This window comes from Sinocyclocheilus anshuiensis, unplaced genomic scaffold (genome assembly GCF_001515605.1).
Source record: "Sinocyclocheilus anshuiensis isolate Anshui unplaced genomic scaffold, SAMN03320099.WGS_v1.1 scaffold823, whole genome shotgun sequence".
In the NCBI taxonomy this organism is placed as follows: Eukaryota; Metazoa; Chordata; class Actinopteri; order Cypriniformes; family Cyprinidae; genus Sinocyclocheilus; species Sinocyclocheilus anshuiensis.
Window position 1 is genome coordinate 197028 of NW_015546078.1, and position 15099 is coordinate 212126.

General features: G+C 37.3%; 1 protein-coding gene across 2 annotated transcripts in view; it reads right to left on the reverse strand.

Annotated features, from left to right (window-relative positions):
• LOC107699917 (T-box transcription factor TBX1-like) overlaps positions 1-8353 on the reverse strand; it is a 13546-nt gene extending 5193 nt beyond the window's left edge. Inside the window, exons 1-6 of one of the 2 annotated variants that reach the window (XM_016501363.1) lie at positions 7758-8353; positions 6265-6607; positions 2730-2831; positions 2349-2520; positions 1356-1511; positions 264-331 (exon numbers count right to left, since the gene is read on the reverse strand). In XM_016501363.1, coding sequence (XP_016356849.1) covers positions 264-331; positions 1356-1511; positions 2349-2520; positions 2730-2831; positions 6265-6607; positions 7758-7944 — 1028 coding nt within the window. In that variant the 5' untranslated portion in view covers positions 7945-8353. Of the gene's footprint in view, positions 1-263; positions 332-1355; positions 1512-2348; positions 2521-2729; positions 2832-6264; positions 6659-7757 lie in introns of both variants that reach the window. The other variant, XM_016501362.1, reaches the window with a different exon arrangement.
• Positions 8354-15099: the final 6746 nt, after the last annotated feature.

A 15099-nucleotide genomic window follows, 5' to 3' on the forward strand; every position in this document is an offset into this window, starting at 1 on the left:
ACATGATCTTCAGAAATCATTCTAATATGCTGATTTGCTGCTCAAGAAACATTTCTCATTATTATCAATGTTGAAAATGGTGACATGCCCAATATTTTTGTGGAAACCGTGATACATGTTTGTTTTTACTGTGAATAGAAAGTTCAAAGAAGAGCATTTATTTATATTTTGATAAGTTTAATATATCCTTGCTGAATAAAAGTGATTTCTGTTTTTTTTTTTTTTTTTTAAATCTTACTTAAAAGCAAAAAGGAAAAACTCACCAGTCCTCCGGATCACAGTCTCTGAAGCCCTTGGCAAACGGATTGCTGGCGATTTTCAGTTGCGTTATCTGAGAAGAGAGTGAAAACGTGAAAAATGTGCGGGTGCCAAATGAACAAATTCGGGTATTGACCTCCAATATCGTTCATTTATTTTTATTCTGACAATGAAATTGTTTATACAGGTAATCATTTCTCAAAGTCCATTCCAGAGCTTGTGTTATTATAAGGCGTTTTTTAAATTGTAAACTCATTTTTCTGCAATGTTACGCTCCAATTAATCGCGTATACAACAATGTTAACGAATGTGCGGTGTTCCTGAAAGGGCGTAGACACTCGACGATTGTATTTATGTTAACAATAACACTTTTCAACATTTATTTGGACGCAGATTGGAAACTATTTATGTGAAATATGAACGCGCGAGCTAAAGCCTCACGGCTGTGGAAAAGCGCTCGATGAAGATGTGTGCGTGGTTTTCCGGAATGAGTTGAAAAACAAATGTAAAGCCCGCGGTGAGAGGAAGAGATCAAGAGGTCAAACTGATAGAAGACAGAGCAGGAAAGACAGATGAAAAGAAGAAGAAGAAGAAAAACACTGGACAGCTGCGTGAGAGCATCAGTGACACAACAGTCTCTATTCAGCATTCAGCTATCGTCAAGTGTATAGCGTTTAAAAGTTGTATTTTTGTAAAAATTATTTGTGTCCAATGTGTGTTAATTATAAACAATAAATAGTTCTTTAAGGTAAATTGAGATCATATGAAAATAATTTTAATAGGCCTATTAAAAAGTGCATTTTAAAGTCAATTCTAAAATATTCTCATGATAGGCTACTCGAATTTATTTCTATTAGGATCGTGTTTTTCGAGTTTTTAGTGTTTAATTTTATTTCGGACTTAACGTGCATGGTTCAAAACAATAAATAGATAACTATAGCATATACTGTAAGTAGGCTATATTTCCCCGTAAAATAGACTACTGGTGGCGGGTCTTTAATTGTGTGATTGCGGTAATATTATAAGCAGTGGGCATATGTGACAACAGGAAGGTGTTTCTAAAAAGCAGTAATAATTAGTGTGAGATGAGCACTTACTCTGTGGTTTTGATACGCTGTGACGGCGGTAAATCTGGTCTCCTCGAAAACAAATGTCTTGTAATTTTCCTCTGCGTATTTCTCACTGTCTTTCCTAGGATCCACGTAGACCACGTGGAATCTGGGCTGGTATCTGTGCATTGAGTTCAGTATGATCTGCAAAAGCAATGCATAATTGAACATGACTTAAAAAAATATTACAAAGGCACTCGAGCAGCGAGAATCGGCGCTCTGTTTGGGATGAATTACGTGCCGCGCTTCACGCACAGACATAAACTTCTTATTTGGCATATTTAAATGACTTCAAATTAATACATGAAAAAAAGTGAAATAAAAAATATTAAACGTGCGTTATTAAATGTGGAAAAAAAACTAAGAAGCAATCCATAAATAAACATCGATTAATGAGAACATAGCTATTACGCGTTTCCCCTGCTCATTTGTGTTGTTAACTTTATAATTATAGCTATAATTAACGTCCAAAATATGTATACGCCGGAGTGATAACCTACACTAATTATTCAACCCGATCTCATGAAAATGCGTATAAATAGTACTCGAAATAAAAAACGAAAACTCGTGGTATTGATACGCAAAAATGGACTTTGGCGTGTATATGCTACGCGATGGGTAGGTTTAGGGTTGTGGGGTAGATGCGTATCATATGTACGCGAAAACTGCGTAGCATATGCACGCCAACACATTTCGTATCATATGCACGCGAAAACTGCGTATTATATGCACGCCAAACACATAGTTATTTCCACTGCAGCAAAAATAGCGGTATTAAATAGGCCTACTGCCTTTAAATATGCAGATCTGCCACAGGCGTAATTTAGGAATGCTTACTAATTCTTCCACTGGTCTGTGCTGTTTTCAAATAAATATGAAAGATGACAATAGACTAATATCTCATAACTCTTTTTTTATGCAATAGTATTTTTAAGTAGGTCTCCATTAAAACAAAACAACAAGATAAAAAGTAACACTTGCATGTCCGTTGTCGTCCAGTAGATTGTTGGTTAGTTTTAGTTTGTCGAAGGACACGATCTGTTTCATCCACTGCGCTCCTTTGGCAGGTGAGTCGGGGTGATAGTGCACTCTTCCTGGAGTCACTGGATCAGCTTTCCCAGCCACCAGCCACGATGAGCTGTGGAAGGCATACCTTCAGTATAGAGAAGAAAGAGAATGAGTGCTCCGTTTGGGACAATTGTGCTCTTTGGATAACACTAATACTATGCACTATACATATGATTGACATTACGCAATGCAACGTTGATATAACTTCGAAATGTGTTTATTCGTTTTGATGCACAATTATATATGCATGCATGATGTACAGCAGGCTCCTTGGCCCTCAGGTTCATGGTATACCTGTATCGTTTATCATCCACTGGTAGGAAATCCATCAGGAGCATGTAATCTGCCATTGGGTCCATTCCAAATATTTTGACTTGAAATGTAGGAAACATTCGTCTGAAGAGGAGAATGCAGAAGTAATGCGTTAGCTATATACTGTATTCATGACTGCTACGTTTTCTATGTATGCAATCATTTTATATAAATCCTTCTGTAATTGGACTCTTTTAATTGTGGTGTCGAACTATTTTTGTGCAAAATGTTGCTGACAAATTGCAATGTAGCCTACAAATACAGTATTAGGCCTACCTACGTTTATTTCCAGCGCACCTCGCAGCGTATCTCTCTCTCTCTCTCTCTCTCTCTCTCTCTCTCTCACACACACACACACACACACACACACACATACACACACACAAGCCTGCGCACAAGGATGCAGTGCTCGATTGTGCAGAATAAACGCATGTTGTGTTCACAAATACATTATTCTGAAACCGTGTAAGCCCCTTCTGAAGGCACACCACATGCTGCATACCAGTGAAAGTGATCCTGGAATCATTGTTCAGTGGACGTGAGAGTCTTTTCACGGCGCTAGTTGTGGATAGATGAAGCTAAAGTAGCTTTAAAAGTGGCTTTCCTTTAGATCCAGTGTAGTGGGTACCTTTGGAATGACAGATGACCTTGCACACACACATAAGAGGACAACCAGTTCAAATATTAGCTGTTAAATGTTTACTTTTTTTAATTACAATTTTCCCTTAATCTTCTTTTGTCCGCATCTGTCGCCGTTTAGTATCTTGTATAAGCAGATCATTATGAATCAAGGCCGTGACTTTATAGGGGGTCATTAATCTCGTTAAATAGAAGTCACGATTATATCCACAAGTAAATATGTAAAATGATGCAAATGTACCCTATCTATATGCCACCTTGCAAATAAATGTATAATGTTTAGCCTGCATTTATTAAAACGCGTCTTTAGGCCATAAAGAAAAACGCACTGTTGTTGCTGATTGAACCGGTATTTGTAGTCTTATTATTTGCTTTTTAAATAAGTACTGTTTTTGAAGTGTATAGAAACCTAAAATGGTGACAATTATATTTGACGCATTTGCATATTTACGTTTTAAATTTGTTTTTCCTCATACTTGACCCACATTTTCTTTTCTTTTCGTTTCTTTTGTTTCCTTTCTTTTCTTCCTAAGCAGGCAAATAACTAACAGCTTTACTTGTCTGCTTTGCTTACATTGAAATATGCACAGTAAAAAAATCTAAATGAAATTGAACACTTAAAGTAGATTTTTTTTAAGTGACTTATTTTATTGAAATCAAACTGATGCTAAATTTACAGTGCTTTGCATTTTCGACCATTTTTAATTTAATCCGGCATACCTATGGAAAAAATAATAATTGAAACCTCATAAAGTCATATAAGATCGGGTAAAATATTTCAGAAATTGTGAAAAACTAAACCAGTGTAATACAAATGTTATTGTCGTTAAACATGGCGTTTAGCATGTTTAAATATGTAGGCTTCTAATTGGAAAGGATAGTGACGCCAGCTGATACATCATGAAAGAAGCAAGATATGGTTCTGTGCAAATGTTTGAGACACAAAGCAAATCTGACTAAAATATTATTAGAACACTCCGGGCTTTAGGCGAAAAAACTCCACTTTTATGTGCAAAAGATGTCTAGGGTCTGTATTGCCAATAATAAAAGCTGACGCACACAATATTAAAAGGCGATGTTCCGCTGCCTTTAATCAGACTAAAAGTCTAATTTGCTTGCGCAATCTAAGTATTGAATACGATGCATGCAATATTATTCCCCATTGAACTGCTCCGACTTTTAGTAGGCCACAGCAGCTGCAAGAACTTAACACTAAACTAGATGAACGGTGCTTCTATTGGTTTAGTGACCTCATTGTCATTATTATGCAGTTGCAGTGCTCCCTTTTGCTTTCCCCACATGTCGTTTTTATTTAAAAGATAATTTGCTGATAGAAACGTATACCTTGGAGCATCAAAGTATAATACTCCCTGGCTGAGGCCTGGCCATATCCAAATACATGTGTGAATTTGTATCTCTCTCTCTCTCTCTCTCTCGGTGTGTGTGTGTGTGTGTGTGTGTGTCTCTCTCTCTCTGTGTGTGACGCTCGTGCGCATTTATCTTAGTCTTACAGTGTGTATATATATTCATTTATTTTGCATTCATTTAAACACGGTCTGTTTTTCACGAAGTAAATGCAAACTAAAGCTCGAGGTTCACCTGAATAAACAGACCGGCCTGTAAAAATAAGACACTATAGCTATGCATATGCTAGTGAATTAATGGTGAAAGGCAGTCAGTGGCCCTTTAGCACACAGGTGAACTAAAAATGTACTGTATCTCATGCTATCTGTCTTATCGCTGTGTAAATACACACTGTTTACACCGTTGTAAACGGCCATGATTGTGCTAAGCTAATGCACTGTTCATGGTATTTATTCAGTATCGGACCTATTGAACTTTCTGACAATAAGATGACAAATATATCTTTCCCGTGCAAGAAGTAGATTTGAAGATGTCTTGAGTTGCTCCAACAGCGTATTAATTCTCTAACAAACGATATATAATGCTTAGCACATCAGTAGTTCAAGCACATTGATGATTAAGCTTAATTAACATTTCAAACTACTGAAATGTGCATTTAATTCTATACATCGTTTGTCAATGTTAAAAAAATGCTAAAGTAGATTCCAATGCATTAATGTCGAGAATTTTTTAACTTGATGTCTGGTTGTCTCAAAATATAATAACACATCAGTAGTTCAAGTACATTGATTGTGAAGTTTAAACTAGAAATACTGAAATGTGCATTTAACTGAATGTTAAGCATTATACAACGTTTGCCAGTGTTAAATTAAAAAAAAAATACTGAAGTTTCCTATGCATACATGTCGAGAAATTGTATTTAAAAAAATAAATGACAGATTATCTTAAAATATAGCTAATGCTTAGCACAGCAGTAGTTCAGTGACATTGATAAAGTTTAATTTACATTTCAAACTACTGAAATGTACATTTATTTGTATGTTAAACATTATACGGCGTTTCGATGTTAATTTAAAAAATGACTTTAGTCTCTTGTATTTTTCTGTGCATAAATGTCGAGATTGTATTAAAAACAACAACTAGATGACAGATTATCTCAAAATATAATGCTTAGCACATCAGTAGTTCAAGTACATTGATAATAATATTTAATCTGCATTTCAAACTACTGAAATGTACATTTAATTGCATGTTAAACATTATATGTTTCGATGTTAATTTAAAAGTGACTTTAGTCTCTTGTATTTTTCTGTGCATACACTCTTAAAAATAAAGGTGCTTCACGATGCAATAGAAGAACTGAATTTTAATGCAATAGAAGAACTTTGACTGAATGATTCTTTGTGGAGCCAAAAATGGTTCTTCTATGGCATCGCTGTGAAGAACCTTTTAAGCACCTTTATTTTTAATAACAGATTTTCTCGAAGTTCACTACAGAAATCTGTCAACTCACCTCCCAGCTTTTGTGACAATCATTTCAGTCCCAAGGTGATTAAATTCATCCCAGAGCGCCTTCATTTCCAAATGTACATTAATATTGGCTACTTTAGGGTTCTTTTTCACCAGCGTTTTGTTCGGCGTTGAGCTTGACGACGACGACGATGAGCAGTTGGACGCTCCGGTGTCCGCCTGCGCCGGGGCCTGCGCTGGGTTGGATCCGGAATAGCTGTAGCCGTGCTGGGCAGCAGGGCACGGCTCAAACTGGCTTTCATGGTGGCTGTATGGATCCCCAGGGGAAGGAGAGAGATGGTAACTCCCAGGCGTATTGAGACTGCTCAGGCTGCTGGTCGTGAAGGCTGCAACATCGCAAAAATGGGACAGCTGCGTCAGCCACGGGCTTGAAATCGCTGAAATCATTCCAAAAACTGGATTTACAATTTGCGCGGGACTCGAGTTCAACAGCAACAATATGCAAGTGAATGCACGGGTTCGCCTATATGATTATCAAAGAGAAAGTAACTTCACGACGTCCCAAGTGATGAATCCAAGAACTCGGTCTCCTTCTAGGCTAACGCATATTGCCTAGGTGAAGCAGTAGAGATGAAAAGCCGCGTTAGAAATGTCTTAAAATTGTAAAAACGCCTTCCTAATTGGCTTTGTAGACGGTCTAAACTTGTGCGTATTGGCGCTCCGTTGTTTTCAAAGGCGTGCGCGCTGTAAACTGTTCCAAGCGGCCTCTGTCCTGCCCCTCTGCTAAACTGAAATCCAGACTTCTCTCTTATCTCTCGCATAGGGCCTCCCCTTTGCGATAAAACCGGTTCTTGTTTCTATTTAGATAAGGAACTGCAGGTAATGTGCCTTTCATCGCCTTGGTACGAGACTGATTAACAGAGAAGTGCGCCCCTTATAATGGGCTTTCCGGCACCCATTTACTTTTGGATAAGTGTATCGCCCACACCGCCCTTCTCTAACGATAGACTGGTTAGCTGGCACCACGGAGAGTATACTTTTTTTCGCAAAGCAAACAAACACCCGCGCAACACGGACAAACAACTAATGTTGCGAAGGAACAACTATCCGGTCCATTTCTAGAATGCTATTTCATTTTGTTCATATTTTTTTGCCATTGGTTTCACCCGCGCCACGCTCGACTGTCAGGCTCATCCTTCTGGAATCTGAGTTTCCTAGATTTCTGACACTTTGAATGCTTCGGTTTGCACCGCACTCGCTTACTGTATGGTTTATGTTATTTGAGGAGCACGCAATGACTAGCCTGTTTTACTCGTTGTAGCTGAAGTGTAACTCGGGGGAAATTATAGTTGCATTTCTGGGTACTGTACAAATTAGCGCGCGGCGTTTTATGTATTCAGTGCGTCGGGCGTAATTAGACGGAACTTGCTGTGCTGAATATGTTTGCAATACGTGTCTTGGCGTCAACTGAAAGTTTCTCAACAAACTAAGCGAGCCCGACAAATCACAAGGTTATCGTCAAGATCGTGTCCGTACCTTCCATCTCCCGCGTGACTGTGCTGTAATGCATTTTAATGGATCTGGGGCAGTTTTGCACCACTTGCGTGTCCAGGCTAGTGGCGTGGTTATCAAACGCTGTGTTTCCCGCTTGATCCTTCGCTGAAATCAGACAGGCAATACTGAAAGCGTTTGCCTTCGGAGAAAGGGGGCTACAGTCGTCCATAAGCGAGAAACCGAGTCAAGGAACAGCGCTTCCGAGCTACTCCATGTCGAGAACACAGACAGTAGGCTACAAACAATAACTCGAAGTAGGCTACACAAAGTTGCGTTCTTTGGGAAAGGGCCTTTTGGCAGCGTCGGTGCTCTCCAGTGTTTGCAAAACAAACTATTCCCACGGAATTCGCTCTGCGTTATATGCTCCAATTAAAAGATCTGCTCAAACAAGTCCGGCGGTATTAAAACATCGCGCTTCCACGCACGCACACACACACACACACACTCAAAAACAGTTTTCTTCATCCGCGGTGTCTGGGTGATGTCATTAGGGCTCGCTGGAGAAGAGCTACTGCGCGAGAGAATGTCAGAAGCGCGAGCTCCACGCCTCCAGTGCGCGGTTAAAAAAAAGTGTGCATGCTCTCCGCGGGATGTTTTATTTGAATAGGACCTTGTCAATCACTCTAGCAAATTTGAATTCACTGGCAAGAAAAAAGGAAAAGAAAAAGAAAACGTCACGCGGATGTCCTGCTGTACTTTTACTGCAAATTATATGGTGTGCCTTTTCCCGCTGGTGCGCGCAGACGCTCTGTACTGTACACCAATGAACTGCGCGCAGACGCTCTGAACTGCGCGCTAAATGAATCCAGTTTAAAGTGGTTGACCTATCAGTGCATTCAACAAAGGCTCCTCAGTGGTTCTTTGCAACATCTTGGGCTCACTGTACATTGTTCTTGAGCTGCTGACTCTTAATGTTGATGTATCAGATCATCAAGTTGGTTTATGGGATTTAAAAAGTTGTTTTATAATTTTTTATGTAAGAAAGTCCCAATGTGGCGCCAGGCTGCAAGCCTTTTTTGGTTCTAATATTTATTTATTTTCTAAATGCATATGGCTTTTTAAAATCATTTAATCAAGATTTTCTTCTTCTTTGTTTTAGGACAATGCCCTTGTACACTGATGATACTTTTATTTGTTTTTATTTAGTCAAAATGTCAGTTTGTGTCAGGTCATTTTGCTTTTATTTAAAAGGATTTTTGAGAAATAGTCCAAAATGAAAATAAAATATTTGATTTAAAATTGCTGGAGTACTATTAGGCCGTTCTCAATGGGCAGTAACTGTAAGCAAGGCATATATGCTTGCTGAAATGTCTGCTTTTTTTTCTTCCTTCAAATCATTCAGTCGCCTTTCAGGTCTGTGCATCTAGATAATGACGCAAGTGCGCGTGAAACGTAAGGAGTGTATCGCGTGGCTTAGGCACTTGACCCTTCTCTCTGGTGTACAATATCTAACTGGTTATTGGCTTACCAAGGTTCATAATTAATGAATAGAAACAAAAGTTATGTTTTGCTGACCTGCAGCGATAGCAACCGGATTGAATCTAATTTACACTCGGGCGATTGAATAACAGGCGAAAGCAGTATATAAAAAAACGGCCATACTGACTGTGCAGATTTTAAAGATTGGAGGCTTCTTTGTTATTGTTATTATTCTTGTGTCTGGACAAGCTCCTCTTTATCAATATGCTTTAAATTAATATCTTGTGCTTTTCTGAAACTTCTTTGTTAGTTACTAAGTAATGTCTTGTTGGACATTCACAGTTTGATAACAGTGATACAAGTATAACATAAGTTATGTTTTAGTAGAATTAGTATGCATCATCAATTTGTGGTTTGGATGCTGTTTTCAAGGGAGACACTTTTCCTGTTTTGTCTCTCAGCGGCGCCTTTCAGAATCTACCAGGTGTGTGTGTGTGTGTGTGTGTGTGTGTGTGTGTGTGTGTGTGAGAGTGTACAGGTTTATATATCCTGGTGGGGACTTAAACCTGACTACACACAGACTCATGGGGACTCGTGTCACGGTGGGGACCTAAATCGTGGTCCCCACGGGTACAAAAGCTTATAAATCATACAGAATTAAGTTTTTTGAAAATCTAAAAATGCAGAAAGTTTCCTGTAAGGGGTAGGTTTAGGGGTAGGGTTGGTGTAAGGCAATAGAAAATACGGTCTGTACAGTAGAAAAACAACATATGTGTGTGTGTGTGTGTCTGTGTAATTTCTTTCTGCATATACCGTACTACATGTAAAGTAGAAGCCATTTTTGCTCAAGACAGAATCAAATAAGATAAAAAGCCATGTCTTTAAATGCACCTATGTGTAACGTTTTATAAATTGTATTGCAAATTGTATGAGGCTTCACAGGCCAACAGTCAATGTTTGCGTAACGTAGTATTTGAATGTACGTGAGTAATCATTTGTAAAGCGCTAAATAATGTGAAATAATGTTAAATGTCAGCGATTTGTTTGTTTAAATCTGCGTTTGAGCAAAACTCTTTTTGCCAAGTTCACGTTCAGTCCACAAGCGCAGACAATGTCAAAATGTGTGGTCCTTGGACATTCACGCAGCTTGATAAATTCTTATATATTTTCCTTTTGTCATTATTAAGCTCCAATAACAATGTGGAAATTTAGAAAAAATAGTTATTTGTGTTATATTAAATTCTCTCTTTTAGCGTTTGGAGATGCTTAAACATTCAATAATCTGAGTAAGATTTTCTTAACATGAAAATCACAGTAAATAATTTAGGTTAAAATGACTAAACATTATTTTAATATGAAAATCACTTCTCACGATTGATTAGTAGCTCGGATGATCAAACGATTATTTTTTTTTTGTTGTTGTTGCATATAGTGGTATCATTTATTCAGAGATTATTATAAGGCATTTATTACGGATCTTTTGTTAGAAAATGTACTTTCTTCTGGACTAAGTGCTTCTATAGTAAAGTACACACGACTGGAATGTACAATGTATGCAAATGTACAGAAGATATTAGCATACATTGACTCCACGATAATATTAATGTGATATTGTTCTTTAAATGCTGGATGCACCTTTCGGATCATAAGAAAATTGATGTATTAGCCCAATGTAAATGCTGATTATTTCCCGACAAGCCGTAAATTGCACTACTTTATTTGCATCTAGCATTTAAAAACATCATCATATTAACATTACAATCGATTAAATGAACAAGAATCTCGCCTGTCGGTGTATTAATAAAGATGCAATATTAAACTACTGCGTTCATGTTTTAGTGTTTTTTTTTTTTTTTCACATTTGGTTATCGAATTATTTTTATGTCATTATTCTCAGAAAAGTACTGAAATAACTTCTCGGAAACTTTGTTTTTTTTGTATCGGGACTTCATATACCTATAGGTACACGGGGAATACGTTTAGTAATTTTACATTTTTACGTTTCATATCGGTCTTCATTTAGTAGTTTGGATTTGGGAAACGACTGTCCTTATTGTTTTTTGATGTGGCATATTAGATTGCAGTTGGTGGTGCTTTTTGTTATTAGGCTACTGGCAATGCTATAGAAGCAAATGTACTAATCATAATAAAGAAAGCTGGATCTTCTGGTATTTTTATATGCTAACTTGCATATGCAGTTTTTCTTGCTTTAAAGAGAGTGTGAGCTGTGTGGTCCTGCACGCGGGGTTTGGGTCCTGCTGTGGTAACACGAGACTCGATGCCTCATTAGAAACTTTCATATGTTAAGACATGTTCTGTATGCTTTCAAAGGTGCGAGGATGATGAGCCTGAAGGGAAAGTGATTGCAAACGCCTAAACAAAAAATAGCGTCCTAATTTCATTTTTTACGCTGCGTTCTGTTCGTGATATTTGCGTCTATATCAGCATCCAGTATTTATGCATGTACTGCATGTATCTCGCAGTGCCTCCAGGCGTTTTTAGGTATCTCTCCAATTTTTACAAAACCCTGGAGAGAGCGAAAACGGTCAGATGTTAATTAGAACCCGATATCAATTAGCAGATAATAAATCACGGCGTGTCAGAGGACTGATTTCCCAGCGTTCATGTATGGGGACGGTATATCAGATCCTATCCTATCTAAATATTAGCTCAAACCCCCGAATAAGGCCCGCAGGAAGGGAGCAGTTGACCGCTGACAGTTGGGTTGCTGAGTAGATGTCCTCTGATTCCCAGACCGGTTTCACAGAGCAGTCGTGTGCAAACACAACATGCTCAAAAATACACTGAAAATTATCTTTACAAATATTGCATTTGTAAAGTTGGTGTAAAGTTGATCTGAATGCTGGTGCATGATGAATGAAGACATATGCAATTAGTATTATTTCAGACGATATGTAGTTTTTGTAATGTTCATTTTGATCGGCATCACACGCGGCTATTAGATTGTTTATTTAAAGGATATTCGCAGAATTAGTTTTATATGTGTAAAATATATTCTATTTGTGTTGATAGGCTTTTATTTTTTAATAATAATAGCTAATAATAATGTTTATAGCTATTGCTGCTGTTGTTATACTATTAGTGTTGGTGTATTAGATTGTTATTGGTGGTGTTTTGTTGTTGATGTCGTTACTAGCAGTATAGGCTAAAGTTAACGTCCTTTCAAAAATATTGTTTTTTTTAATATGATTATTTATGAAGGTGCTTTTCGTGCATTACAGTGACAGAACAATTTCGCATATTTACAGTATTTGTGGTGATAGGCGTTTATTTTAAAGTTAAATAAGAACATGTTCTGTTGCCAATAATAAATTATGATTCATAATAATAACATTATATTGTTAATTTATTAAAACATGCATCAGAATGTCGAAAATAATAATAATAATAATAATAATAATAATAATTAAAAAAAATGTCTGTTGTGGTTTACGTGGGTTTTAAAACGAAATAATCGAGTTTGAACACAATATGAACAGATTTTAATGTTTGTCGTATCGTTTTGTTCCGCATCCCTGGATCTGTCTGTCTGAACGGGAAATGTGACAATAACTGGGGATATGAACTGGGGCATGGTTAAAGAACATGTACTGTAAACACGCTTCCTTTTTGGCTAAAAAAAATTCATGTTTCCTGTTAAACTGTTCGTTTTTTATTTTTGTCATTTGAGCATGGGGACGTAAAAACACAATGCTCATGGATACAATGAAACCGTTCTCCTCACGTGTCCAAACAAACACTAACCTTGGAGAACCTGCTTGTCACGCACGTTTTCCCCATAATTAAAATATCAATTTGACCCTTGCATTTTTACCCGTTAGTAGATGTATAAACGTCCTTGTTTAGCATTTATTATTTGTAACATATTTAATTTAACTTAATTAGTTGTCAGGTTTCAGGTAATGCATTTATTATTATAATTATAATAATTATTATTATTAATTTCTCCACCCCACATAGAGTTTTGCATAATGTTAAGAAATTTCATAGACCACTGAACTGACTAGTACTCACTAAACTACTTAACTTAAACTAAACTACTTAATTTATAGCGGACATTTAAATTGATTAAAAAAACATTTTTTTAGACATATATGCCTAAGTGCATCACATTATTATCATTATTTTCATCATTCAGAGCTCCACGTTTCGGTTCTACTGACTTGCGATTAACCCTGGTATTAATTTTCCCTTTGTAAAATCCAAAAACAAGATATGCATGTAATTTTTGTGACATCCTTCCAGCTGTACTTTGCCGTCAGTGTATAGGAATGTTTGGGAACATGGTAATGATTTTATAGGTGCCTGTTTTTGATGTGAAATGTTCAGACAATTTATGACAGATTTGCTCTTCTTTATTTTTTTATTTTATCCTTGGCGTGTATTTTTTCCACTGTGTATCTTATGATAAATGTGGCCATAGTGGTCTTCCACAGGTTCACGCTGCATATAAATCCAGGCAGTCTCGAAAACATATTTTGTCGAGCAGATTTCTCACAGAACACAGAGAGACGCTGGAATGAAAAATCAAACCCCCCTCCTTTGTTTTAAAATGGGAAAGCTTTTAGCTTTTGAAAAGTATCCTTTTCCTATCCATCATCACCTAACCTCTCTCCAGCTCTCCCATTGGCCAGCTGCTAAATAGCTGGCATTCCTGTTACAAAACCCATGATATGGACTCAGGGCCGCAGTGATCTTCCAAATTAATTAAGACCTTTTTCTCCATCTGAGAGGGATCTGGTGCATTCGTGTCTCTCAGAATGAAATATGGAAAATCTCAGATTATTATCACTAGTTCCTCTTCTAATGTCGAGTCCGTACCTCCCTGTTTTCCTCCAGCTGACCTCTTCACCGACACAAGCCAGAGTTTATTTTAATGTGTTGTTATTCTGGAGAGATCGCGAGCTCATCTCTCTCCCGTTCTTTCTCTCTTTCAGCCTCCTGCTGCTACTGCTGACCTCTCTCTATTACCTTCACTCCGTTTCTGAGAACTGAAGCCTGCAGTGAATGAGTGTGTGTTCTTGGCGTACAGTAAAGAGCAGCCGTGATTGACAGCAGTAGAGGACTCCATGACTTACTGCTCTTCATGTCTACTCTCAAACTCCCACTTTCCGTCGGTTTTCTGTTCTGTTCATTGTGGGACTGTAATTCGACGACACTGCTCCCTTATGCATTGGTTTTGAGTTTTCGCCATTTTAACAATGGTACATACTGATGATCTTCACACATGGTCACAGGAAATTAGTCAAATTCGGCATGAGATGCTTTAAAATCTCAGAATGCTGAATTGATGTATATCAATCACCACCGGTCACATTGACCAAACCAAGTGACTGGAAAACCATCTAAACTAAAGTTTGGTTCACAAAGGGCAAAACGTACAGGAAATCTGCCTTTGCCCTTTCCTGTGCTCCTCATCTCTGCCATCCAGATGAAGAGCAGGAAGTCACATGAGCGTTTGAACAATATGGGGTGTGAGTGAAATGCTAAATTTGGAAGAATTCTGGTCGGTCACCAAATGTAAGTTGACAGAACATTCCACATATGCACTGTAAAATGAATATTTTTTTTAAGTTGTAATGAAATTCAAGTGAGTTTTACAAGCGAATAGTATTTCAGTCTTTCTACTTGATTTAAACTTTCATGTTTAAATCAAGGTGTTGCCATTTTTGCAGTTATTTCTGAAATGTAGGTATTTTTGAATGAAAATTGTTTCAAAGTAAATCCTCCAATTTTTTTATTAATTTTTTGCTCCACTCTAAAAAAATATTTTTCAAAGTTCACATGGGCTGAAATACTACATTTGGAAGAATTCTTGAAATAACATTTCCCAGATATATATTGCAAAAATAAAAAAAAACTGATTTTTTTTTGACACTATGTA